This window comes from Embiotoca jacksoni, unplaced genomic scaffold (genome assembly GCF_022577435.1).
Source record: "Embiotoca jacksoni isolate LCO1_2020_lvr unplaced genomic scaffold, fEmbJac1.0.p SCAF_27, whole genome shotgun sequence".
Lineage (NCBI taxonomy): Eukaryota > Metazoa > Chordata > Actinopteri > Embiotocidae > Embiotoca > Embiotoca jacksoni.
The window spans coordinates 3,989,257-4,016,788 of NW_027185378.1; the positions used below are offsets into that span (position 1 = coordinate 3,989,257).

General features: G+C 42.2%; 1 protein-coding gene across 1 annotated transcript in view; it reads right to left on the reverse strand.

Moving 5' to 3' along the window:
- LOC138204912 (uncharacterized) overlaps positions 1-27,532 on the reverse strand; it is a 124,763-nt gene that overhangs the window by 10,659 nt on the left and 86,572 nt on the right. Inside the window, 18 exon segments of the mRNA XM_069160455.1 lie at positions 362-512; positions 697-884; positions 3,544-3,706; positions 14,289-14,455; positions 15,793-15,951; positions 18,197-18,352; positions 19,663-19,788; positions 21,552-21,746; positions 22,282-22,513; positions 22,925-23,019; positions 23,114-23,261; positions 24,058-24,212; positions 25,009-25,116; positions 25,417-25,599; positions 26,234-26,429; positions 26,501-26,634; positions 26,882-27,052; positions 27,215-27,358. Of these exon segments, the coding sequence (XP_069016556.1) occupies positions 362-512; positions 697-884; positions 3,544-3,706; positions 14,289-14,455; positions 15,793-15,951; positions 18,197-18,352; positions 19,663-19,788; positions 21,552-21,746; positions 22,282-22,513; positions 22,925-23,019; positions 23,114-23,261; positions 24,058-24,212; positions 25,009-25,116; positions 25,417-25,599; positions 26,234-26,429; positions 26,501-26,634; positions 26,882-27,052; positions 27,215-27,358 (2,871 nt within the window).

Genomic DNA, 27,532 nt, shown 5'->3' on the forward strand with positions numbered 1-27,532 from the left:
ACTATACAAGAACCATACAAGAAACATCTACTTCTAATGAGCGGTTTTTGATAAAAACGTGCGTTAACGCTCCATAGAGGATCACATTTTGTTTTAAAAGTTTGGACACTGTTCGTTTTCTTCTAGTGTATCAACTTCGGTGAAATCTGCTGAGCACAGTTGAGGTTGATTTAAACACATCTTTAAGTGTTTACTGCCAGAATGAGAATTTGAAGCCATCGTTTTGGCCGAGCAGGTTTTAAGACGACCTAAAAACAGGACACTGATCTCTCTGTTAACTCTGGAGTTTTGTGGCATCACTTTGCTTTAATCCTCCCTTTCCAGTATTCTGTCAAAGAGAGTAAAGAAATAATGCGCTGACCTCAAACTTCTTGAGTTCCTCCTTGGCGCAGGTGTAGAGGACGTTGGCGGAGTTGGGGCTGGCTGCGGTGAGCTCGGCTGTCTTCAGCCAGTCTTCAAAGCGAGAGTAGTCGTCCAGGAACTTACACCAGAGACGCCAGGTCTCCTCGATCCTGGAAAAAAAAAAAAAAAAAAACTTTTATGTGATGAGGAAAGCCGACTGAGAAATCTGACCCGCCTGATGTTTGAGATCTTTGATATAATGACCTAACCTGACCTATTAAAAGGTTACATTTGGGAGATTTCTGTTGATTTTTATTGTGAAATAAAAATCCGTGACTCTGCCCGGCCGCTCACCTCATCCTCCTCTCCATGGACATGGCGCAGATGTTCCTCCAGCGGCGGTCCAGGCTGCGGGTGGTCTGCTGGATGGAGTCGTTCTCCGAGTCGCTGCCGCAGGCGTCGGCGTCGTGGAGCAGGACGTCGCACAGCGTCAGCACCGACGCCACGCTCTCCATGTGCTGCTCGATGTCCCGCTGCAGGTTCTGCGGGTCAAACAGCACAGGAAGCTGCATTTACAAGAGCCGCTCTTAGATTGCATTTCGGCCAACGTTTTTTTTTTTTTTTTTATCTACATGCAGCCAAAGCTTTTTCAAACACAATTGATCACTGCTTTCAAGACCAGAATTTTGTCCGGTTGCCGACAGATTTTGCATCCATATTCAAGTATCTCCATGAGAATTGTAGTTCCTCAACGATGGAGAAGAAAGAATGAATTCTTAAGTAAATAGGAGGATCTTTGTAAAACTTCATTGGCAGTGACATCCCCCCCAAAAAAATTCCCATTAATACAATAAGATAAAAATATGTAAATTCTTTGGAAAGGTAACAGCAAATAACACAATTAGCATTATTAGCACGGGTCATTGAGATTTTTTTTGGGGGGGGAGGTTTGAGGACGGAATCAACTCCAATACTTCAACAACAGATTTGTGTGTGGGTCCTTTTTTTTGGGGGGGGGGGGGGGGGCTGACAGCTCCAGTTTGTTCAAAGTTGACAATCTCTGCGTTGCCATGGCGACAGGTGAAAGCTTCAACGAGCCTATCCACACAGGAGTCATCACCCACTAATGGAGAGACCTGCAAGCCTTTTTTTTCTGAGGAGCAGCTGAAGTCGTCTCTTTCAGCCGGCCTGACTCTCCACGTCTTCCTCACTCTCACCATTCAACTTTCTTTCTTTCTTTCTTTCTTTTTTTTTTTTTTTCTTCTCTCTGTCTCTCATCTGTCTTGATGTCTTCTCCTTTATACCTGGAACTTTTTCACGAGACGGGTGCTCTTTGACTGATTGTCAGCGCTTTACTGTTAATATCTTGGCTAGTGAATATATATCTGCGTTCGCTCAGACCACAAAATCCGTCGTAAAAGTAGAAATAAAAACATCCAAACTCTCCAGTTAGAAACAGCACACAGGTTCCGGACACAAAAGTTCACATGCAGTTATTTTAGAACAGCTAGTAGCTTTTTTTTTATTATTTTTTTTTTTTTTAAATAGCTTCAAGCACTCAGGCTGACATGTTTATGGCAGAGTAGAGCTCTTTGAAAATTTAAAAAATGTCTGCGAGTGAGAGCTTTTAGTGGAAGAGGCAGGGCACTGAAAGAGAAGGTGAAATGAGTTGTTGGGAAAAGGTTTAAAACGTGTTCCTCCACACAACAGACAGTGCCGGTAGAGGGAATAGATTTTGTATTGACTGCTGGCACCTGTGCTAATTTCTTTTTTTTTTTTTAATAATTTAATACATTTTATTGTGTACCCAACATGAGCCAGAGTTCAACAGGATTAAAATACCCAAACCTGTTCAAATACACTGTAATGTTACTGGAAACCGTTATTTCTCACCTAAAGCGAGCCAACCGGGTGGAACCGTCTCAAATTTGCATTGATTTCACCAGCAAAATCGTTTGAATCTCCATGACGTTAATTTAAGTTTTGTTCTTTGTAAAAACACGGTGAACATGTGCTTCTCGAGCACCTTTATCCTGATCGATGTGCAGCCGTGATTTCAGCAAATTCACACATTTCAACTCAGAAGAAGTGAAACGTCTGCATCTTCCGTCCTGTTGCAGGAACGCGCCACGTACACTGCGCGTCTGAGGGTCACCGTTCGCGTCCCACTTTACACTCTGAACACGTCGAAGCAAAGACATAAAGACGCATAGTTTGAAGATTTAAATCAATGCGGCAAATATAGAACTGACCTCAGCTTCAGTCGCAAACAAATCCAACCGAGATTTTTCAAAAAGAAATGAAACAAACATCTGAAAGACCAAAATCTCCTTCATGCCGTGTAATATGAATATTTCTCCCTCTGAACCTCGCCACCTCTCCACTTTCTCTCAAACCAGGAACTTCTAGCCATTTTGAAAAGTAGCCGTACTGCAGACAAAAGGTCCAACAGGCTGAGGTCTATTTTCTTTTCCTTCTTTCTTTTTTTTTGTTCTGCCTCTCGGTGCATTTACCGTCTCTCAGCTCAGCGTGACAGTTTCCTCCTTCACAAACACCTCTCCTCCTGGGCCTCGCAGAGATTTTACTTTGCAGCGCTCATTACTCGTCTGTTAGTTTGCTTTGTCACGCCTCAGGGGTGGCCGTAATATGCAGGGGTTTAAAACCAGGCGTGGTGTCGTCCCTCAGTGGAGTCTTCAATCTACCTTGTGCAACCGGAAAATAGATTTTTATGCCTGTTTTTTTTCCTGAAAAATGTTCAAGCTTGGTAGTTTTAGAAAAGTGCCAAGTATTATATTTTTCAACCGATGTTTACGTTTCCGTTTCTTTCTTCAGCTCTCATTGTTTTCCTGCGTTGAAACACAGGATTTTTCTGTTGTGTTTTCATTACTTAATCTTTCATAAAACCAACATTTTTTTTCCATCAGATTATGACGGTGAATTGCTTTAGATATTAAACAAGCAAAGGCAGGAATCACAGCAGCTAATTCAGAATGCTTTTTTGTTGTTGTTATTAATTAGGAACAAAATATTGCGCCGTATTTTCTGTATAAATCTAACTAATAAGGACTTTTATATCGAGAACTCTGGCCGCCAGAAAAAAGTTTTGTGACTGTTGAACCGCAGCTTCCTTCACTTCGTGTCTTGGTCTTCATCGCTGGCACGCTAAACTAAAGAAACCAAAATCCCTCCGCCTTCACCCACCTGCTGCTCGGCCAGCTTCCTCTGGATCTCGTCGCTGTGGCAGACGTTGTAGACCACCGGCTTGGCCAGCTCGGCCTCGATACGAGACAGCCACGTCCGCAGGTTGCTCATGTTTTTGTCGAGCTGCTGCACCGTCACCAGCGTCTCCTTCAGCTTCCTCACCCTGCGGAGAGAAAAAAAAAAATTAAAAAAAATGGCCCCTTACAGAAGGTGTCAGTGAAGTTTGGCGGGTCGAAGAACCCAAAATCGACTTTTCTCTGTATTTATGAGACCTAACCAACAAAGTGTCCATCTCCATCTCCACTCTCTTTATGTCTGTTTCCACAATCCCAGTAAATCTTATTTAAGATATAAATCACCCCCACACAATTTTTTTTTTTTACAGCTCAGTAAATCCTGAAACAGCTAGCAACTGTAGCATTCAGCAAGTATGAACTAAACCAGAGGAAATGCTGCATTTGTTGGGGACTATTTTCAGCAGCGGATTTATTGATTGGTGCTTTTAGTTCGTATTTGGTGCAGCGGGAAAAACTGCTTGAAATCATGGTAATGTAGGAACTTTTCACCCAGTGCAGCGGTGTGGTTCATCCGTGAATAGTTCTTGGACAAAAATGGAGGTCTGTTGCGCAGAGAAATAAGATCTCAAAACTGTTATCACAGCGTGGTCTCCGGGGTCGACAGGTGAGATCAAAAGCCGAAAATGCTGTCGTTTGCTGCTCAAAGAATCTGTCCAACATATCCCTAAAATCTTTCAGACGTGGGCTCAGACATTCAGCACAAAATCTAATGAACCTCTTTGTTTCTCTATGTTTCTGTGCCTCATTATTCTTATTGCTGAAGCGGCTGAACACGGCTGCGTTGGCATTCATTGAATGACAACAAGGGTTTTCAGGTTAACGATGCAAGATTTGATTTTTTTTTTTTTTTTTTTTTACCATGGCAACGCTTGCGAACTCCGATTTCAGTATTCAATTGCAGGATCTCCAAGAAGAATACACGTCTCGGAGTAAGTCTGGAAGTTAAAAAAAAGCGACCCACTGCAGCTTTCCGCTGCAAAATCATCATCGCACACAACTTTACTTCATAGTGGCCATTGTTAGCACCGCGCTAGTTTCTGCGGCGGGTTATCACGGCATGTGGGAAGCGCTGCTTTCATTCTCGCCTGTGAAACACAACGGGAGCTATTATAGCTGCGCTGCAGGCTGACCTACATCTGACTGAGAGCTGCGTGGTGTCTGGGAGAGAGGCTGCATTCCAGTTCAGCTTCACAGGTCAGTGACTTACATCACCTCATTCCTCCACACAGACCAGCACAATGCCGAGAGGAGGGAGGTGACAGTCCAACGTCACCTGACTGTAGACGGTGAGACATAGAGCAAATATCCACTGCTGTGTGTTGACACGTGTGCGTGTGTGTGTGTGTGTGTGTGTGTGCTTGCGTGTGTGTGTGTGTTAAGTGGCCGCTTCTGAGTGAACTGTAGGTACATCCAGAGTCTTCGTTATCTCCAGGTCTGTCATTGCCCTTAAACAAATATGTAGAAGGTTGCGTCACTCAGACGGTGTGCTCCAAAAATACAGAATAACTTAAAGTGTATGTGTGTGTGTGATTTAGTAGATGGTATTTTGTGCTTTCCTTTTAGGCCATGGACACCGACTGAGACCCCAATCAAAACTGGATTCAATTTTTTTGTATCATGATAAAATAGCCAATAGTCATCTTTTTTTTCTCCTTTTTTTTTTAACACAAATATTTTTGCAAATGATGTCTTGCTGTTTTTTTGTTTTTTTTTTACATTTATTTATTACTTTTTATAATGACCATGCACTAAATGGGACATTTTACGGTTAAAAAAAAAAGAAAAGTATTTTGTTATCTGGTGGACAAACTATGTAACAATGACACATTTGTTAAATGATGCTATTATAATATATCTTTGGAATTTCTTGTTACTTAGAGACAAGAAACTGATATAAACTAATGGCGATTTGTATTATTGCGATATGCTCATGTATCACTACCCCGAGGATCTCCAGTTGGAAATAGATCAACTGTGTGCAGATGAATGGTTTATATTATGTCATATTTCTTTGAAGGGTACTGGAATAAGGAAGTGCTCCTCTAAGCCATCATAGAGACAGATAGAGGAAAGCCTGGCTGTTCTCACTGTTGACCACCTGGACCTCTTTCATTTTAGAGACTACTTGAAGGCATATTAGTTTTTTTTTTTTTTTTTTTTTTTTTTTTTTGATTTGTTTGCACTTCTTGGATTGCCTAATTCTCTGCTATTTATTTCTTTGATGCCTCACCAAAAAAAAAAAAAATCAAACCCATGATTTAGATCAGAGTTTGTTCTTTTCAGACATGGATTGTGATCAAAGTGTATTGCAACAAATTCGGTGGTATTTGCTGTGGTCAGAACTGTTGCATCTTCCATCTGAACTGTTCTCTGAAGTTGGAAATACATGATTCTTACAGGACAGCTATGTTCAAAATATAAAATCATGCTTGACGAGGGAAAACGGGATCTTCACCGTGGAATGTGATGCCCTGTGTTGTAATTAATAGTCCAATACATCCACTACCGTGCAAATTTATAGATTTATAGACCTCGTTAATATTTCCATAAATAATGATGGTAATGTCCAGCAGAGCAAAAAATAAAACTAAAGCAGTGTACCCGTTTTTTTTGTTTTTTTTTACCCATTTCAGGCTAGTTCAGACATATCGGCCAGCACAGCTTCATGATGCAACAGTGAGACCAAACGCAGCAACAAGCTGCGTTCATTCCACCACCAAGTTTGCACAATGAAACATACGACGAGCGTTTGCATGCTGATGCTGCAGTAACACGAGCCTGGAGGGAGGGGGGGGGGGGGGGGGGGTTCCTGTCCTATTTGTGGCTGCTGCTGCTGCAGCTGCATGCATGCATGTGTTTGTGTCGTGCAGGTGTGAGCTCAAGGTGGCGTGTCTCTACAGCATCTACGCGAGGACGTGGCAGGAGATGGAGGGGCGGAGAGCAACATCAGCGGCATCAAGGACATGCTGCTGTGATCGCAGATGGAGAATTAAAGGCTCATTGAAGGCGCACAGCTACACGCACACGCACACGCGCACACACACACACACACACACACACACACACACACACACCTGCTGACCAAGCTCATATAAATACCAACACACACAAGACGCTGAATTGAATTAGCTCTGAATGACTCGGCGTGCGTCTGCCTGCGTGCCTGCACCGACAAAGCCCTCCCCCCCATACCCCCCCCCCCCATCCCACCTCCCCCCTACGCTCCTTCCTTCAGTCTCTGGGACTCCTTCTCCTCTTTATCAAAACAAAACACCCCCGACCTGCTCTCCCCGTCACCCCCGTCTGCTTCTTCAGCCTCACGCCGGCCAAGGTGTGGCGGAGCGTGATGAGGGCTCGGGATCGGGGGGGGGGGGGGCAAGAGGGTACTTACAGGCTGGTGAGGAGGCTAACTCCGTGGCGATGCTCATCCGCTAGCAAGCACTAGCCCCTCCCTCCCTCCCCGCTCCGCATTCTGCCTGTCTCCTCCTCTCTCTCTCTCTCTCTCCATCCTCTCTCCTCCTCTTCCAGCTGCTACAAACAGCTGGATGCAGTAGCAGGTTCACGCAAAGATGCACAGACTCGGGAGCTCCTTTATAAAAAAATGACCTAAATAATTAAATATCAATACTAATAATAATCAAAAACGATTCTTATTTTTCTGTAGATTCCGGAGCAAAAACATTTCTTAAATCGGAGCCTTTAACTTTTTTTTTTTTTTTTGAAATACTGAGCAGGAAGTTTGTTTGATAGCTTTTCAGCCTCTGTCTCTGCCGAGAACGATCCAACAACCACCATTTGTAAAACACTAATGATGCGACTTTACTCCCGGCACTCTCCGGCTACATTAAGCACGGGACAAAAGTAAAGACAAAAGCCCATTAAAGTAAGTCCAGGTGAGGAGCAGATTCCAGGTGCAGCTGTCAACCGTTATCGGAGACGAGCTCAGAAATTACCGCCGAGAGGGCCGGAGCTGTTGACACGGACAAGAACCAGCGGGGAACCTCAGACTGGGAAAAAAAACAAAACAACAACCTCCATCTGCCACCGTCTTCGGTTTCAGAACACCAAGAGCGAGTGATATAATTCAGGTCTGAAGGATAACGATTTGTAGAAACTACAGCAGGTGACGGAGAAGGAGGAAAGACGAGAAAATGCAAACAAAGAGAAAAATAAACTACCAAAAGTAAATCTTAAACTCCTTTCAGAGACGAGACGTGTAACATGGCGGGGTTTTTTTGTGTTTGTTTAACTGATGGTTTTCTGGTATTCAGAGTAGTGTCTGTTATGTAAATGGTTTTATATTTAGAAATAAGACAACAGGTGCACGAGAGAGAACGTGGAAAAAAGGAGTCAAAGCGGGTTTTTTTTTTAAAATACTGATATGAAGGGAGAAAATTGTTTTCTGATTGTTTGTCAAGTGAGCTTAAAGGGAACTAACCCATGAAGCAACTAAAAAAAAAAAAAAAAATCATAGTTTTTATTAGAGAATTCATGCTGATCAAGCATAATAAAAAGTCGATAAGTTGCTTTTTTCTCACGTATATATTTGGTTTTCATTCAGCTGGTGTACATAGAAAAGAAATGATCCTTTTTAAAGGCTAATCTGACAAGAAAAACACATATATATATATATATACAATTATATCTTTAATAATTCTTTTACCGAGGTAAAAAAAAAAAAAAGATGTGCATTTAGTATCTTTGTATGAGAGGAATCAACTCTAACTCTTGCATCCTTTTAAAGGGACACACAAATATTAGCAGGTCCAACCTAAAACATTCCTTTAGTGGACAGCTGATGAATAATTGCACAGTTATATCCGAAACCTACCCGCGTACTGTATATAATAATAAACACTCATTATACTCCCATCTGTGGTGAGCAGTAAACTGAGATTTGTAACAATTGTGAATTATTTTGGCTCATCACTGACACGGGTAGAGAAAAGTGATAAACACAAACATGCACACACACACACCTTCTGGAAATCACAGAGCGTGACAGCTAAATGCTCAAAACGTCTTATTCACCTTATTCGCCATTACTCACACCGATATTTCAACTTCACCGACACGGAGACATTAACTCCCACAAAACTCCATCCATATCGCCTCACAATCCCTTGTTCAAACTTGACAAACCCCCGTGGCAACACAAGCGTCATCTCCATGACAACCAGCTCCACGACCACTTGAAAAGAGAGTGGTCGTAAATGCCCACTTTGTTTCTCCTTTTTTTTTTTGTCTGCTTTAAAGCACTAAACAACGTGACACTCAATATTGTGTGAAAGCTCCACGCGGAATTAAACTTTGAAACAAAACGCTGCTTTGATAAAGATAGTGAATTTGTACATGTACCAGGTGTGAGGAGGCAGGAGAGCGGGGAGACAAACATCTGCCTCACGTGCATCTTATTCAGACAATGAGTAGAGTGGATGGTGGCCCCCGGTGGCCGAGGGACCGTCTGCACAAAGGCTCGTGTCAGCTCGTCTGGCAGCTGCTGGGCCCGGTGACGGAGCACCCGGTTTGTTTTGGGGGACAAAGGGGAGCGGAGGGCCAGTGTCAACGCATCTAATCCCACCGGCAAGTCAAACCTCAGCAGTCATCTGCCGCAACTTAGTGAGGCGGGACGCAGACAAAGGCCGAGGGGGACGCTGCAGTCATCGCTGACTCTGAACCTGCTCCTCCTGAACTCCATCAGCGTTTATCCAAACAAGTGACACAGTACTGCAGCACTCTGGCAGGGGACCAACCGCTGACTCACGGCAGCGCCGGGAGGGAAACGTCTTCATGTTGTGCCACATGGAATATAGTTTGGAGGGGTTTAGGTAGGGAGATATTTAGGGCGGGGTTATATTTGAGAAAAATGGCTTTTCATTTTAAAGTATTTGTGATTTAATCGAAAATCAATAAATCTGCCTGGATGTCAAACGCAGGTCTGGCAGGCCCATTACTTATTTTCTGGAGGCGTAATGCCCCATCTAAAGAGCATGTAAACCTAATACAACAAATTTTAGCCAACTTTATAAGCTAATTTAATAAAATGACAAACTGCATCTTGATCATAATTAAGATAAACATCAAATATTCATTAAAAAAAACTGGGTAATTCAGAATCTGATTCACTTTTCATCTGGAGTCACTTATCCATCAATACTTCACTGCCACTTAGCAAGAACATATTTAGATTTATTGCGCACCTCTTGGTTATTAGTGGGACTGCAGATTTAGATATTTCTGATTTAACTTGGCTGATTGTGGCGGTTTGGTGGTAAAAATGTTTACTTTTTTCTATAAATTGCACCTGTACAGGTGTAATAAGAATCTTAATTCTAACACGCTTCTTGCAGCTCCTTTTTCATTGGCTCAGAGTGTTGTGGGCGTGTCCTTCGTCGGTGTGTGGCGCCTGATTGGATTAGGGTAGTGGGAGGTTAAGTGAGGACTGAAGCACACTGACCTATAAAGCTACTTTTGTCCCGGTCTCCACTTTTTATCCGCCAACACACACACACAGACACTTGTTGCTTTGATTATCTGCCGATACAGGACGACGTTTTTATTAACAAATCTCCAAGCTGGTAATAAATCACGTAAGAATTAAACTTCACCTGTTGCTTAAACACCAAACTGCTCTGATAGTTTTCCGGTGATAACGGCGAGGGTATGACAATACTGAAGAGTCTCACTGATCATGTTAAGCAGCTTCAGTGGACCAGAGGGGAGGGACACTCCCCACATTGATCAGCTTAGTGGGTTTTCACCCCCTCACTGCTGTCCACAGCAGGCATCCTCAAATCCTATCGTGGCTTCTGGCTGAAGATGAGTATAAAATGATGAAGAACTGGTCTTCACTGAGCCCTGACCTGAACTGCTTTTGGCATGAAATGGAGTGCAGATCTAACAAGTGCCGAATCAGACTAGTTTTCAGTGTTTTCAGAGGTGTAAAAAAAAAATTGTGAAAAGTTGTAGAGTGACAACAGCAGATTCCATCACAGCGACGAGGCTCGTGCCTCAGCAGCGGCTCATTAACGGGCTTAGCTTTGTTATGCTGGTCCGTCCCCGAGACGGAGGGAGGGGAGGGAGGAGGGCAAATCCACTGTTGTGTGTGTCAAGCTCCCTCTCAGCTCCAGTACCCCTTCCATTGTCAAAGACAGAGGGCACATCTCTGTACTACAACCTGTCAATCATAATGAAGACCTTCACCCTCGGCCACTGTGAGCCACACGGATGGGTCTGTGTGGATTCAGCCTCTCTGTCAATTTAGGCTTTAAATGGAGGTCCTGGTGAGTTCAGTTCCTCTCAAATAAATATTGTGAAACAAATTTTTTTTATCTCAGCTTGAAGAATCCATGCGCACTGAAGGCCACCAGGGTTAGAGAGGAGTCAATCTGAATGAACTTCTGATGACATATTCATTACTTTGTATATTTCTCTGAAAGCTCTGATGTTTTTCAAAATGTGGGAGTCAAAGGAAGTTATTTTTTCATCTATTTATTCCAAACACCACCACTGCTGCTGCTGCTGCAATGTCCACACACATAAAGGCTAGAGAGATGACGCCATTAATACTGAATTGTCACTCAAAAAAACATCTCAAAAGGTTTTATTAAAATATTCTCTGACTCCAAAAAAAACCCCACAATCAACCACATTTCATTTTGATTCCTTTGATGCTCCGCTCAACTGCTTGAAAGTGCTTCAAATAAAATGGAGGAAAACCTGCATTCAACAGCTCTCTCGGTGCATATGATGAAAAATGAAGCACGGAGATGCATCACCTGGTAAACAACTACTCAACATGCACCGCTATAGCAGCAAACCAACTGAACCGAACTGCATGTGTGAACACAGAAAGGGTAGCTATTAGTTGATTGATCATTTTTTTATCAATTTTAGTTTTAGCAAAGATGTTTGCTAAGATGAGTTTAATAGGCTGAATTTGAATCAAATGTGAAAGAGAAACAGAGACAGACCGAGTGGCCGCGGTTACTAAACAGCCACCATATGGCAGATTTAAGTCAGACATTCTCACGGAGGATAAGTCACTTCCATCCCCCCACCCGCATTCGTTTAACCCATCTTCACTGCAATAAGACTGTACAATAACACACCTCTGGCAAAATCCATCACACAACAATAACACCGTTGTCTGTTTTTCTTGTTTGTTTAAAAAAAACAAAAAAAAAATGTCGCACTATTGTTTAGTTAGTTTTAATCTAATCTACTTTAATTATTCTATTATATTTATTGTATATACTGTACATTTTTATATTTATTATTTTTTACTATTATTTTATTGCTTTCCTGTATCTATAAATCCATCCATCCATCCATCCATCCATCCATCCATCCATCTATCCATCTTCTATCTAGGGAAAAAAGCAAATCAGTTCGCTCCGGTTTTCTGTCCTTTCTCCGTCACTGAACAGACAGTTATGATGAGCAGGATTCAGTGATCAGTTTGAACCCGCTGTCCTGTTGTTTGTCAGAGATGTACGGTAATCACCGTGCCCTCCACCACCCTGTGTCCGTTCTGCTGCACGGCAAGAGCATGGATGGTAATAATTACTGCACTGTTTGACTATGGGAAAACAAAGTTACTTAAATTTTAGAATAATAAAGGCCAAAACAAACTCTCCACTAATGCACAAAGCATGTTTCTGAGATCAACCTTGTTAGAACAAATATTTATCCAGAATGTCCAGTCTGACCCTTTAAACCGAAGCATAATGTAGGTAGAAGACTCATATTATAAGTTCAGTTAAATAGTCAAGCTAAAAGCTGCACTTAAAGCACTAAACTTTGAATATTAAAAGTCAAAACTTTAGCCGTTTGTCATGGCTTAGGTTTGTTTTCAAGATTTTAGACATGCTCCAAACAACAGTTAAATAATGATGCTGTCCTAATATTTAAAAAAAAAAAAAAAAAAAAAAAAAAAAAAAAAAACTCAAGATGCGTCAAAGAGAAGCACAACAGTAACTTAAACTCTGAACACCAGAAAAATACAGACAAGAAGCAATCACTGCACTGCACTCTAAATCATATCACCCCTCAGATTTATCCTGAGACAGCTCGCTCTAATAGAGCTGCTCCTCCTTAATTCAATGATTGGACTGATGTTCAGAGGTGTCAAAGTTCTTTACAGCTCTCTTCTTTCTTTCTTCACAAAACTACCGTATCACTTATTGTGTGTGTGTGTGTGTGTGTGTGTGTGTGTGTGTGTGTACAATCGAGTGTAACACCACGAAGGCTTTTCAGGAGAGAAAAGAGTTTGTCTTTTCAGTCTTGGTTTCATAAATTGTGAAAAATGGCACATTTCAGACAGATTACAGAGGCTGTGTTTTTTTTTTTTTTTCACTTAACCCTTCAGTGTATAGATACTTCACATTAGATTGAAATAGTTTGAGAGGAAAACCTGTCATTATAAATGAGAGAATCGTTTACTTAATAGTCTCCACAATAGACCAACCACTGGGTTCTTGCTGCATATTTCCACCTCGTACTTGCGCCTGTGAGTCGCGTTACATATTGCACCTCTCTGTTATACGAACAGTAAAGTGGCACTAAGCCGATGCGTGGACGTTTTTAGCGGCTGCCTGCACGCGGCTACCACTCCTCTCTGTGTTGGAATGAGATTTGCACTTATGGATTAATGATAATATCCCCCTATCCTCCGTCGGCTCGGCGCATTTCCTCCTTTAATCTGCGGCTGCAGAATAACAGCTGCGCTCTGCAGCACGCAGATGAAGCTGCACGTGTCGAACTGTAGCGGTAAACAACAAGTCTGCCTCTTCCATAATTACACTTTCTTTTGAGTGCAGAAAAAAATGACCTGAACTTTCAGCAGTGCATTGACAAAAATCCCCATTCACAAAATGACACAAACCACCTTACCCCGCCTGCTGCGACAACGAGAGGATGTAATCCAAAGGAACTGTTTCCACCTGTGTAGGATCAGTGCTGAATAACATCAGCAGCTGCCAGCACAAAGTACAAGACCGCTGTTGCTCTTTTAAAGCGGGGACGTAAAGATCTCAGCAAGTCACTCTCCAAGAAGGGCCGCTCTTGTGGTTATTGATCAACAGAGTCATGTGAACCGCAGTTATAAAAAAAAAAAGAAAAAAGAGGTGAGATTTTCCATTAGAGGATGAGGTAATGCCGTGATCAGAGTGACAGCGGAGTACTTGGTATGCAAGAAAACGTAGGCTCAAAGTAACAAGAGTAAAAGGTAAAACTACTATAAAAAAGGGGCAATCAAAAGGACATCTTATTCTGAGTTTTTCAATCTGACACTTTCAACGTTTCCTATTCTCAGCAGTGCTTCAGGGTGATAGCTAATGTTGTTTTAAATGCTACCCAGGCACGCAAGTAGTTACAGGAAGCAGGTGGCACGCATGCTAACAACATCTTCTAACTGCTGATGTTATGTTAAAGATCCAATAGTTACTGCGTCCTTAAATACGGAAGCATTTTAACAAGCTAATATGACTAAGATGTCACGACTCTTTCATAAAAATAACGTGAAAACTCGTGAAATCATTCAGCAAAAATCGATCTCAGACAAATGCAGAGCTGACATGCTGACACACAATTTTCTCGGGCCTCCTTCTTCCTCTGTGCCCTCCCTCGCTCCCCCCCCCCCCCCCATCTTTTGCTTTCTGTTCCTACCTGGCCTCGATGTGGTCGAAGAGATGCTGCCAGCGGTCGTTGACGTCCTTCAGCTTGTCGTTGATCTCGGTCTCCTTCGTCTTGTTGCTGGCGGTGATGAGCTGCTCTCCGAGCTGCTTCAGGTGGGTTTTATTCTCACTGAACAGGTTTATCTCCTCCATACAGTCCTGATGGAGAAACAAATAAAAGGAACACGTAAATACTCTACAAATACAAATAAATTGACACATTGGTAGGACCAGTTTTGGCTTTGTAGCAGCTGAAATATAGACAAAGGAAAATAATTAACTATTACTGAGAACTCTTAACTTTTAAGTCTTGTGGTCACTTAAAACTTGTTTACTTATAATTTCAACTTTTCCTGCGAAGCATAATATACTCGACTTTTAACTTGATTTTCCCTCCAATGTTTTCTTGTTTAAAATCAACTTTTTAGGCAAAAAAAAATGTAAATCACTGCAACTTTTGATTTTGGATGTTTGCCAGACAGTAAAAGAGCTCCTGCTGAGAGTCTTTATTCCAGGCCGAAACACTACATTTAAAGTTCAAGCGGCTATAAAGGTTTAAAACCCCCGTGAGGGCAATAAGTTTTGGTTTCAGCAGCAGCAATCGCACTTTACTGCCCCCCCCCCCCTCCACACACACACACACACACACACACACACACACACACACACACACACACACACACACACACACACACACACAGTCACTCCCGTACGCACCATGACAAATTAAAAGGGGGCCGTGAGTTCACCACAAAACAAAACGGCGTGGCCCTGCTGGGGCAGAAACAGCTGTCGTCTCTTTAACAGCCGGGAGGGAACTCGCAGCTTCTTTTTATTTTTCTTTAAAAGACTGTAGAGGCTGACGGAGTGACGCAACAAGGAGAGCACAGCAGGAAAATGATTCAATGCCAAAAACACATTTCCTAGATCAACATCTTGTTGAAAAAAATGTTCTTGGCAAAAAGAGCTGTGAAAGAGAAAGCGACATTTCCTGTTCTGATGCTACTGGAAGTGAAACCAAGAGTGACATCTTGGATGGATTGAAAGCTTTCCTGGTTAATTCATCAGAGGAAAGTGTTAGACAGGATTTGGAGCAAGACTGTCCATAATAATATCAAGATTAGTTGTTAACAATAACTCATTATACAATATATAGCCTTCATGAATTCTCTCGTGGGTTCATTTTGGGTGATTTTAGCTACTACGGCTGCATGTTTCGTTCCCAACAGCATTTATCAACTTCCTAAAGCTCTGATTTGCATCTCTGACCAGCTGGTGCCCGTTTCATAAACCAATAGGATTGTTGTTTTATTGGGGCGAGTCCTGGGTTTCTATGTTGGGCTCTTTATTTTTTTATATTAAATCATGATTTGTTCACATTTCCATGTGAACTAATCATCCCCCCCCCTAAAAAATGTATGGAATCACAGCAAAAACTGATATATCTGATATGTTGTGATCACAATGCCGAGTGTGAGCGCGTCTTAGCCTCCCACCTTCTTGAGCTTCTCCACCATTTCCTCGATGTTGAGGTCGGAGTTGTGCGCCACCTTGTTCTCCATCTGCGTCAGCCACTCGCACAGCTCCTTGTTCTTCTCGTTGAAGATGATCCATGCGTTCAGGCGGTCCGCGATCTCCTGTTTACGCAGGGACACCTGGCACAAAAGAGGATCGGGGCACGGAAATCAAATCAGCTTCATTTACTTTAAGGTGATTAGTCGTGCCGTTTATGCCAAATCTCAGTCTTATTGTTATGGATGCAGATGCTGTTGGTTGCACCGGTCATATCAGTTTACCATCCTTTTTAATCTGATTTGGGAGGAGCAGCATGGTGCGGGGCATTTAGGGTGAAAGGTAAATGTGACACCGATCGGGCCTGGAAGTGATGATAGCTTTAAAAACAACATGCGTTAAGAGCAAAAGGTAGACTTTTAAGTACCACAAAATATCTTTTCTCTCAATAACTACCAAGCTTTACCAATTATTCTTATCAATAAGTTCTTTCATGAATACCTCTGAGGTCCACAGAGTGTGTTGGGCTCAATAGCGTAAAAGGAAATACACTGAATTGTGCGCTGTTAGCAGACAGAGCAGCATTTAACAACTTCCCGGTGGTGAAGTGTTCGGCTACTGACAATACAAACATGTACCGACACAGAAGCAACGGTAAAAACATACACTCACAAACATGTGCACATGCATATGTGTATGCCCTTAGCCCTATTTAGGACTGTCTCATCCACTACAAAGGAGATGATTCAGGACAAATGACGTATCTCCATCCTGGAGCCTCTTTCTCTTGTGAAAGTATATCGAAAAGTATTTCATGTTTTGCATTATTCTGGTGAACCGAGTCAACACAGGCTTACCGTTTCCACCTTTATCGAACTGAGGGTTCAGAGTGTGTGAAAGACTCGGAGAACCGCTTCTTTTATCCCAAACAAAGTTTCTAACTGGGCAATAAAGAAAGCTTTCAACTGTTTCCACTCGGACTAAACTTCCACTCGGCCCGGTGCCGTTTGTAAAGGCGTGCTTGAAAACACACTGAAACAAGCCAGGAGGCATTTTTGAGACCTTTTTCAGACAATATGTTTCACACTTAGAAGAGAAAAGGCTTCAAAAATGAAGACTAACATGTAAATATATCTCCGTTTCCTACCAAAAAAAAAAAGTCCCATTAAAAGCCACTGAACGGTAACTGATACCGTCTCCTGGTAATAGTTGAGACGTTCAAACACGTGCAAAAACACAAACAAACAGTCAAAGACAAACAGACAGCGAGAAGTGAAAGCCGGTATGACCGCCTCCCCCCTCCCCCTCCCCAACTCATTTTAATACAACAGCTCTTCTTCCTGAAGCCCATCGACCCATTACAACATTTCTCTCCTGTCACCATCTGCCCCTCCGTTCCCACAATGGTCCTCACCTCCCCCCTCTCACCATCAACCCCACCCCAGACCTGTTGGGCTCTTCAGTTGCCTTTTAAAGACTCACTGGAGATTTACTAACTTAACTTCCCATTCACGGTTTTAGACTTTTAACGCCGATGACCAAGAAACAATGAAGTCTGTGACGAACAGATTAAAGCATATCTCCGCTAAACAGTACACCGCAGACAAGAGAGCTGTTACAAACATGTCAGATGACTCTTAGATGCACTTTCAAAAAAAGATCGTTGATTCAATAAAGAAAATTAAGTTTCAGAATTTAGCCTTTTTAGCGTCTGAGCTGACTGTCCCCTTTGTCTCTTCATCCTGGAGCAGTTTGAAGAGTTAAACAGTTTCGCCTGACCAGCTGACTCCCAAAAACTCTCACACTTTTTACAATGAGGACAAAACATGAAGTGTTTAAACTGCAGGTTACATGTGTGGGATTTTTCATGACGAATCTGGATGCAAAATTCGGGAGAGATTTTAAAAATGGATTTCAAGGCCTGTTTATATTATAGGGAGTCCAAATTTTGGTTAACTTCATTCAGTGCAACTCAAACTACAGAACAAAATAGATGGTGAAACTAATGTTTACATTTTTTGCACTTTATATTAATCTCTGCAGCAGAGATGCCTTGAAACGACTCTCCGTGGTGATTTAACTGCGATCGATTAAAGATCAATTATGACATTTTGAAATATTCTTAGCAATGGAGGTCAATAAAGTTGGTGACCTACTCTCATGTTTTGCCATACAGAAAGAAAAAAAACCTACAAGCGGGATTAAAAGGTATGGGAACCAGCTAAATGAAGATATTACCGTAGAAGAAAAGGGATTACATCAAACTAAACCAAGTGTTGAGGAGGAGTCGATTTTTTTCCGTTAGTGTTTGGTTAGGAAGGGATCAACTCTTTGACAGATGCCCCTCGCTGTAGGCAGCAGCGTGTGCGTCGGACCCAGCAGACTAACCTTCAGGCAGAGTTCCTCCCACTGGCAGTGCAGATGCTCCACCTGCTCCTGCAGCAGCAGGACGTCGTCGGCGATGATGTACTGGGACAGGTCCGTCTTCATGGTGCTCAGCTCCGTCAGGCTCTCAGCCCAGTCGTCCAGGGAGTCCTGGTTCTCCTGCATACCATAACACACACACACACACACAGAGCACCACAACAAACAGTCAGGGACCCCCCCCTCCAGACTTCTCTCACACACACACACACACACAGCTACTCCTTACTGCCTCTCCGCCCAGCCCCTTTCACTCTGGTCACTGTTTTCTCTCTTTCTCCCCGCCCAGAGGGGATTAAGGGCCACGGGCTGCAGGCTGCAGGCCGGGCTGGGGGAGGGGATCGAGGGAGGGGGTGGAGGATAAAACGCTCTGATGGGTCAGAGGGGATAGTTGGGAGTCAAACCTGTTTCAAAACTCGACTTTGACTCAAGTGTTTGTTTCCCTATGTGATAAGAGACACACTCAAACTGTTCCTCCCATGTTTCTGGATGTTTAGGCCTCATTATATTCAGTCTTTTCTCAATAAAAGTTCATTTATCAGCATCCTCTGGATTATCAAAAGCTCTACTTGAGGCTCTGCCAATACAAACTGGAGAACAATTTTCAATCGCCGTTTTAGAGATTAGTAGAGTAGACACCTGAAAATCTAAAAGAAAAGCACAACACGGAACAGGAAATAGACTAATTCACTTTCTCAGCAGGGGTGAGATGAGACGATCTGTACTAGTTTAGTTTACCATGAAGACCAAAACAGAGTGAGACAGCTAGCAGCTGAGCTCCAAACGTGCAAGCGCATTTTGGAAACATCCCAATCCACTTTTACCTCTTTGTGCTAAGATTATCTGACGTTAGAGTAAGATTACACTCTCTTAATTAGTCTCTTAATTAAGTCTCTTAATTAATCATAGGTCTGTTTTTGGCGTTGCGTGAAATGAACCAATCAGCGTGTCCCACTCCCTTTAAAAGCCAAGCGTGTTTGCGCTTCGGTGGATTGTTATTAAAACTGCGGATTTGCTAAGTAGAAGGAAAGAGCTCTTCTCTGCAGAGGAAACAGGAAATCTGCTCATGTGCAGATTGATCCTCACAATAATAATCTTTCACATCGTAATCTTTATCTTTAATCTAATCTCTGCATGTTGTGTGCTGCTGTTAATGCACCCTTGAAATGCCTGTTTTATTGCTATTTTTTTTTATTCTCTATTTGAAGCTATGCTGCTATTACAACATAATTTCCCCTTGCGGGATCAATCAAGTATATTTATCAATCTATGACAACTGTCTCGGTCTGAAACTAGAAAAGCTGCGTTGTTTTTTTGTTTCATTGTACCAACCAGAAAACTCTGAAAGACATCGAAGTTTTTAAAACGTGACATTTAGCGCGTTTTGATGTATTTTTTGGGGTTTTTTTTTGGTCTGTTTGTAGGCTTACCTTGTTGAATTTCTTTGCGCTCTGCAGCTCGTCATTGCACTCTGGCATCGACTGGTTCAGCCTGGTTTTCATGTCCTTCAGCTGCAGCATGCTGTCGGCCATTCCGGTCTCACAGCGCTCCCAGTTCTGACACGTAATAAAAAATTAAATTCTTAAACAGAAACCCCTCCTTAATTATTCAAATCAGTGTGATGGGATCTTTTTTTTTTTTTTTTTTTTTTTTTTTTTTTTTAAAAAGGCTGATTGGTTTTGAGAAGAGAGCCATCACAGTCCTTTTTCTTCTACTTCCTAAACACATCCACTGTCATTAATCAGAATAGATTGGATTAACATAGCCGCTCTCAGGCCGAGAGACCGTCAGGAGACAGATGGACAATCCAGATGTCTTTACAGTCAGACATGAAAGGTGTTTGTCCAGGTTGATGAAACAAAAAGTCAACTGTAGCATCAGACATGACATTTATACCAGCAGCTGATTCAGGGCAGTGAAGAAGAGACCTTGTGAAAGTGGCAGGTTTACAAAGCCATTGAGCACTGTACTGTATAGTTTGTACTTTTTAACCATTATTTTCTTTTTAATGCTATAAATGATCTGAAAGTACAATTATTTAACATTGGTTAAACGAGGCTGTAGTGGAGGCTGGTAGTGGGAGTGTGTAAGAGAATCATCACTCTTCCTTGCAATCAATCCCTAAAAGCCTCCGTACGTTTTTCTATCAGCAAAATTGTATTAAAAAAGATAATTTCACATTTCCATCTTTGTAATAAACCAGAATAAAATAACACACTGGTCTCATTTTGTTGAATTCTAATAACCTCAGAGTGACGTTTTCACCTTTCACCTAAATAACAGTAGTCCATTCAGTCTAATGTAAGTGTCTCAGAGGACATCAGTCTAGCACTTTCACTGCCTCACAATGTGAACGAGCAGATCAAGTTTCTAAAATGTCATTGATTTTGTTCGTCCAGTGGAATCTGACCCTCCAGTTTCACTGACTGGAAGCTGCTGGTGGAGACCAACAGACATGAAACTCCAACAGAAAAGACTCATCTGGTGATACCAAGTCTCATGTAACATATATTTTGATGTGATAAGATTTATCCCAAATTAAATTTATATAAAACGTGATACTAGAAAAATGACTGACAGAACAAATAGAGTACAAACCAGTAAAAGACGGCTCTACAGCAGATCAAATCTTTTATACTGTACTCCTTGATATTCTGTCTGTGTTTTTAGTGCCTTTTCAGTCTGAAAGCCACTCAAAACTAGACTTCAGAAAATCGAAATCATTTATTGTTGTAATGTTAAGATAAAATTAATAATTCTAAAATATATATATAAATATATAAAATTCTATTCAAAAAACTAACATTGAAACATTACAAAATAGACAGTAGAAACCTCACTGTGAGGCGCAATCAGGGCTGCAACTAACAATTATCTTCATTAATTATCTCTCTGATTAAACAGTAAATCATTTTCACCTTAAAATGTCAGAAAATAGTATAAAAGCGCTCATCACATTTTTTAGGTAGGCTGATTGATTGTTAGCTTGTTTTGTCTGACCAACAAGCCAAAAGTTAAATATATTAAAATCACAATGATATAAAATAGTGGAAAGCAGCAACTCTTTCCCTTATTGTGTAGCTAGAGCCAGAGCATCTGTTTTTGCAGCGCTAAAAGCCTTCCTGCACAGACCATTATAACTAATTTCAAGCCAATTCCCTAACAAAAACCTGTTGAGTTTTGCAAACCAGGTCCACAAAGTCAATAAATGTCCAACCAAATCACGCTCCATTAATAGCCAGAACAGGTAAAAAAAAACAACAACACAAAAAAACAGATACACAGAGTTAGAAGAACAAGCCTTGCTGCGACTGATTACCTTGATGATGGCCTCGGTGAGATCCAGCCTTCTACCCAGCAGGATGTGCAGGTTGTCCCACTCCTCCTGCAGGGTTCCCAGATCCATCTGCAGCTGAGTCTGCGTCTCCTCGTCCGCCATGGAGAAGAGCTGCCGGCCCACCTCCAGAGTGTGGATGAAGCTGCCCTGATACCTCTGGAACAACAGCTCTGTGTGCTGAGGAAAGAAAGCCAATCAATCAGTCGGGCTGCTTCAATTCAATTAGATTTTTATTTGTTTAACGCCGAATCACAACACAGGTCATTTCACGGCACATTTCATCCCTTCACTCTTTGCTCATGTTAAACAAAAGCTCAAAAAGGATCAGAAAAGAGAGACTGTACTCTCAATCTTTGATGTAAATACAATCAGCAACTACTGTTTGTTAGTCTTCATAACTTAAATCCTCCCTGTGTCTGTGATTGTTAAAGATAAGCTGACTAAATTATTTGATAAAACATCAACTTTCTGAACTTTCACAGTTCTCTGTGCATGGAGATTCAAATCATTTCTGGGTTCGTAATTGTCTGGAAATTATTCGTTTTGACTCGGTTTCTGTGCTTTAAGTTAGCTATAAAGTGAATTTGATGTCCCTGTAGAGTGACATTATTATAAATTCTCCAATGTCCGCTGACTTCCTTAGAAACTCTAAAAACAATTTCCCAGATTTCCCCCGATCTTAAATTCAGACCAAATTCTAGCACATTCCCACCCGGAGGTCCCGGAGGGAGCGTCGGAGCTGCCACAGGCTGCAGCGCGGCGGCCCGGCCGGAGGGAGGAGGGTCTGCGTCTCTGACAGGAACCTCTGCAGCTTCTTCAGGCTGCGCCGGTACAGGTGCCAGTGCTTCACCAAGCCCTCCACCAGGGAGCGCCGCTGATCGGCCCGCTGCACCGCCCCCCGCCAGTGCTCTCGGAGCTGCGCCAGCTTCAGGATGAAGTCACTCCTGCGATCAATCAAGACATGTCTGTACGATCAGATTCTTTGTGAGAGACGATGATGTTTGTTTATAGCGTGCTGTGAAAGTGGTTCTGAATGTCTATGAAAGCACAGCCTCCGTGCAGTTTGAGGGAAATTCGGTCAATTCTCTTGTGGAAATTGTAACCAGCCGGTGGTCCTAGATTAAAGGTTGGGTGGTCACCAACGTTGATAGGATTTAATCTGCATCTGAACACAAATATCTGCACCAAACATCATGGCAATCGGTTACATAGATGTCAAGATATTTCACAAGTGTTGGACAAACAAATTGACCAAATTTCCAGCTTACAGAGCCAGCTGGATGCTGCTTAAAATAACATAGATATAAGTGTTGTGGTGAAGTCCATCATTTGACTAGAACGGGGTGCGACCTCACCTGTCCTCCACCTCTCCTTTCCGCAGCAGCTGAAGAGATTCAGTGATGACTGAGTGAAGGATCTGGTGGCCGATGGACAGCTCTGCCTGAAACCTCTGAAAAACAGCAGGACAGATCAGTAATTCATTTCTGTGTTTGGAGCGTTTCTCTGTCAGTCCGTCAGTGAGACCGTCGATCATGTTTTCATACCTTGTGCGTGCAGAGCTGCCGTCGGAGGCCGACGTACGAGCCGGCCACGTCCGCAGCCACGCTGTCCTCCATCCTCTGCAGGAACGACATCCAGCTTTCACACTTCTGCTCAAATCTCTGCCGCCTCAACGCCTCCGTCTGCAGCTCACTGCACACAAAAGAAGTGACAGTGAACACATTTTATTTCAGGTATGTTTAAAACTTCTAAACCCTGAAAATTGACTTTAAAGTGGGAGAAATTGCCCTCGAGAGGTTTGGGCTTGTTTTTATAAACCACTCGCCAAGCCTAACCTTGATATCTGTTGAAATCAGGGTTATTGGGAGTGTCTTAAACTAAAGAACATGTAAAGTTACTGTTAAAAAATAAGAGGCCAAATAGGCAAATAATCATTAAACCACCGTTAGTGATCAACATCCCTTCAGCTACTCAAATATATTACAATTATCTTGAGCCATGTGGCAGTAAAAACTTGCTTGAGCCGACAGTCGTCCCATAAACCACCTGTAAGGCATATTTATTCTTGTTTGGCAATTCATGTGCAAAACGGACGTTCTTTCTTTTATATCATATTTATTTCTTGGTTTTTGCTCCAAGATGCAAAACTATATTCAATCTGACTCATTAATAGTTTGTCAAACGTCAGAAAATTGATCTGCAGCATTTCTATAATTGTTTAATTGTACTTTCTGCTTTCAGATTTTCAACATGAGGATTTGCTACTTTTCAGATTGATGATGACTCTAAACTAAATATCTTTGGACTTTTAGATTTGATCAAATGAACTTTAAAGACACGCTTTGCCCTCTGGAAAATTGTGATGGCTAACTTTCAGTGTTTTCTTCCTTTAAAAAGCATAAATAACTTCTGTCACTATGCCTGTATCATTTTTACTCTCTCTCCGTGTAGTATTTTATTTCCCCGCTTCCCGTGTTCCCTCGCTGACCTGCAGGTCTCCTCGGCTCCAGCGGACGTGTTGGCCCAGCCGCGGTCGAGGCGTTGCAGGCGGCGCGCTGCAGCGTCGCCCAGCGTCAGGCTGCGGCTCAGCTCGTTTAGCACATCCAGGTCAGCAGACAGGCTGCTCGGCTCCAGGAGGTCAGACTGCAAACATATGGTGGCATCAGAAAGGATCACAGCGATCTGGACTGCTATACACACACAGCGGAGGACCTCAAGATTAAACGCTACCGACACATTCTGGGATCTTCTGGCCTAATTTAAGACCTCTGAGTTACTCAGCTTCCTCCTGTATTCGCTCACCTCTCAAACAGTACGTTTCCATTCGCGGGTGTGAAGTCATGGAGAGATAAACCAAAGTTTTACCACATAAATGTAAGACTTTTTCTGTCTTTTGGTGCTTAAACTTATCAGCTGTCATCTGACTGTGATGATTTCAACCTGTCGAATACCAATACGTTTAAGACGGAATATTCCTTCTTGACACTGGAAACATAATGTCTTCAATTTGATATTTTATACCAACATCAGCGAGACAAAATTATTGAAAAAAATGTAAACAATTTGCAATCAAAAGCTCCAGAGCAGCTACAAATACCATCTTGTGATGAGATTGTTTTGACAAATTCTGCAGAAATTATTTTGTGCTTTGTCAATACAAGACAGAATAAGATACCAGAATTACTTAAATCAATAAAAGAGAGACGTGTTTCTGCATAAACCTTAAAACAAGTTGATGTATGCTAAGAAAATCTCAAAATAAAATCTCAATCTTTTTGCCAACCATGTTCCTCTGCAGCAAAAAAACCATCTCCATCGTGTCCAAAGACAACCTTTCCAGCTACAATACACGTCACACAATAACAACACTAGACATAGAAGTCTAAAAAGAGAGAAGAAGATGCAGAACATTCATAATCTCGGATTCATGCCGTCTTACCTGGTCTGCTGTCCGGCTCACATTCTCCAGACGCTGCTGCCAAACCTCCAGATTTGTCTCCAGTGTCTTCAGGACATCTCCAAACTCCTGCAGTCGCTCGAGCTCCTCCTACACACCAACATAACACAAGGCACACGGCCATATGGGTCTTAATTTATAGGTCAAGGTGAGACAGTTTCCGAACATCAGAGGTGAAACTAATGCAGGCACAAAACAAGCGACAGGTTACAGGAGAAGACTTACCTTTAGGTTTGTCCACATTAAAAAAAAGTCAGTTAAGCACTTCAAACAAGTTAAACATGTGATTACTTCACTGCAGGTGGTTCTGTAAGTTAAAATGAGTGAAGACAGTCCGGTCTGACTTCACTAAATCCCCACAGAGCGACTCATTCATTCATGAAGTCGTACCTGCAGCTGACCCAGCTTCCTGGGCAGCTCCTGCCTGAGCTGCAGGACACCGCGTGACAACAGGCGGCTCTCCGATTGGACGACAGCGGCAGCTGAAGGTTCCAGAGGGCCGGTGAGGTCCTTGGAGGCTTTCAGCACCCCCTCCAGGTCAGACTGCAAAGTGTCTGTCCTCTCCAGTAGACTCTGGAGGGGACAAAAAAGCAATACAAGTTAGGGTAAAGAAATGGGAAGATTGGAGAATTTCTTTAATGTGGTGTCAGTGCAGTGGTTTTAAAGATTGCTCTGCACCTCTAAACCATGGATTTATTTGTTTAATCAGACTTTGCAGCAGAATTAGTGAGAAAAAAACCAACTAAAGTCGTCGTAGAGTTGTTGCAAAAATAGACCAGACTAAAAAAAATTTTAAAGGTCAGAAAACTCAGCTGTGGGAGAAGGACAGATGAGTCACCGGAAGTTAAAAGCTTGTTTTATTGAATCTGTTTACTGAGTGCTTTTTTTTGCATTGAGAATTTTATTTATTTATATATTTAAATTTCTGTTGCTGAAACCAAACAGGTTTCTTCTAATGAATTTTTTTTTTTTTTTTTTTTTTTTTTTTTAATGGAATAATTTCCATGAATGAACGCTGCTTTTAGATTTAAAAAGAAAGACTTAGTTACATTTTATGACTGAAATTTTAAGAAAGATTGCACAAGTTTCAGCAAAATGAACACTTTACTCTCCACAACAGAAATGTGACATGAAAAAGACATCGTAGACTTTTGTCACTTGCTGTTTTCGTTAGAATTATTTTTCTGCTTCCTGTTTACTGCCTCACCTGGATATTGTGTATCCTGACGGCGACCTGCTCCACAGTGTTGTCCTGTCCGCTCAGCGCCGACGTGACGTCCCTCTGTAGCGTCTGCAGCTGCTGGGAGAAAGAACCAGCCAGCCGGGCGTAAACCTCCCAGACGACCTGGATCCCCCGGCTCCTCCGGAGCTGCTGGTCCAGAGCTCCACTCACCTCGGTCCAACTGGAAAACAGAGAATTACTGCGTGATCGTTACTGTGAGTGTGTGTGCCTGCGGGCAGGTGTCTGTCTCACCTGTGTCTCTGTCTGTCCAGCTGCTCGGTGACGACGGCAGCAGCAGCAGGACTGATTGTTTCTCTGAGAGAGACGATGGTTTGACTCAGTTCCTCCCATTCGGCCTCTGCAGCTTGAGTCTCCTCATGAAGGAGCTGCATCCAACATAACAGACAGACATCAATCATCAGAGCTGTATCATCCAAACAAGATGTCAATATGAGGAACACTCTTTCTGCACTTTGGAATGAGAAACTTTAGATTTAGAGACAATTTGTGGGATAATATTGAAATGTGGTTGGATTTGCTCGTGTTTAACGTTCCAGAAATTGCTTTCTTCCACTCAAATATCTCTAACTTAGATCTAAAATGTAATATTTAAACATATACACCTATGAGTACCTGGAGCTTTTCATGGAGATCTCTGTGTGCCTGCAGACAGAGCTGAGGGCTCCTGTAACGATCCAGAGTCTGAGATATTCTTATTGTTTTCAGCGTCATGTGATTCTGTTTGTTCTCGGCGCTGCTCCACAGCTGCTGAGTCTGGATCAGCTTCTGTTTCACCGATTCATTCTGTAAAGGACCAGAAGACGATTCAATAAGAGGTTCAAAACTACAGTTTGACAGCATCAATAAATTCTGCATACTTCTCATTCCTTGCAGTGAAAAAGAACAATTATATAACTTTTACGTCTACAAGACAATTAACTTCTAAATTTTCTTTGAGTTATTTACCTGTTGAGTGAGCGCTGCACAGGCCTGGATGGATTTATCTGCCCGAGAGATAAAATCACTGCAGCTGTCTGCTCCTCTGCCACAAACGTTGTCTCTCAACTCCTGAAGAGCCGCAGACTTCTGCCTGATCTTCTCCTCCAGGGCCTACAAAACAGAAATTTCAATTTATTAAATTTAAATCATTGTTTTGATTTAATTCCATGACCACTTTTAGACTTAAAAAAAAGAAAAAGGAAGTGGATATTTGTATTTCTTTGCAAAAGACTCAGTTGACTCAGAATTTTACTTCCCACAATTGAGATGTTCTGAATGTTCACA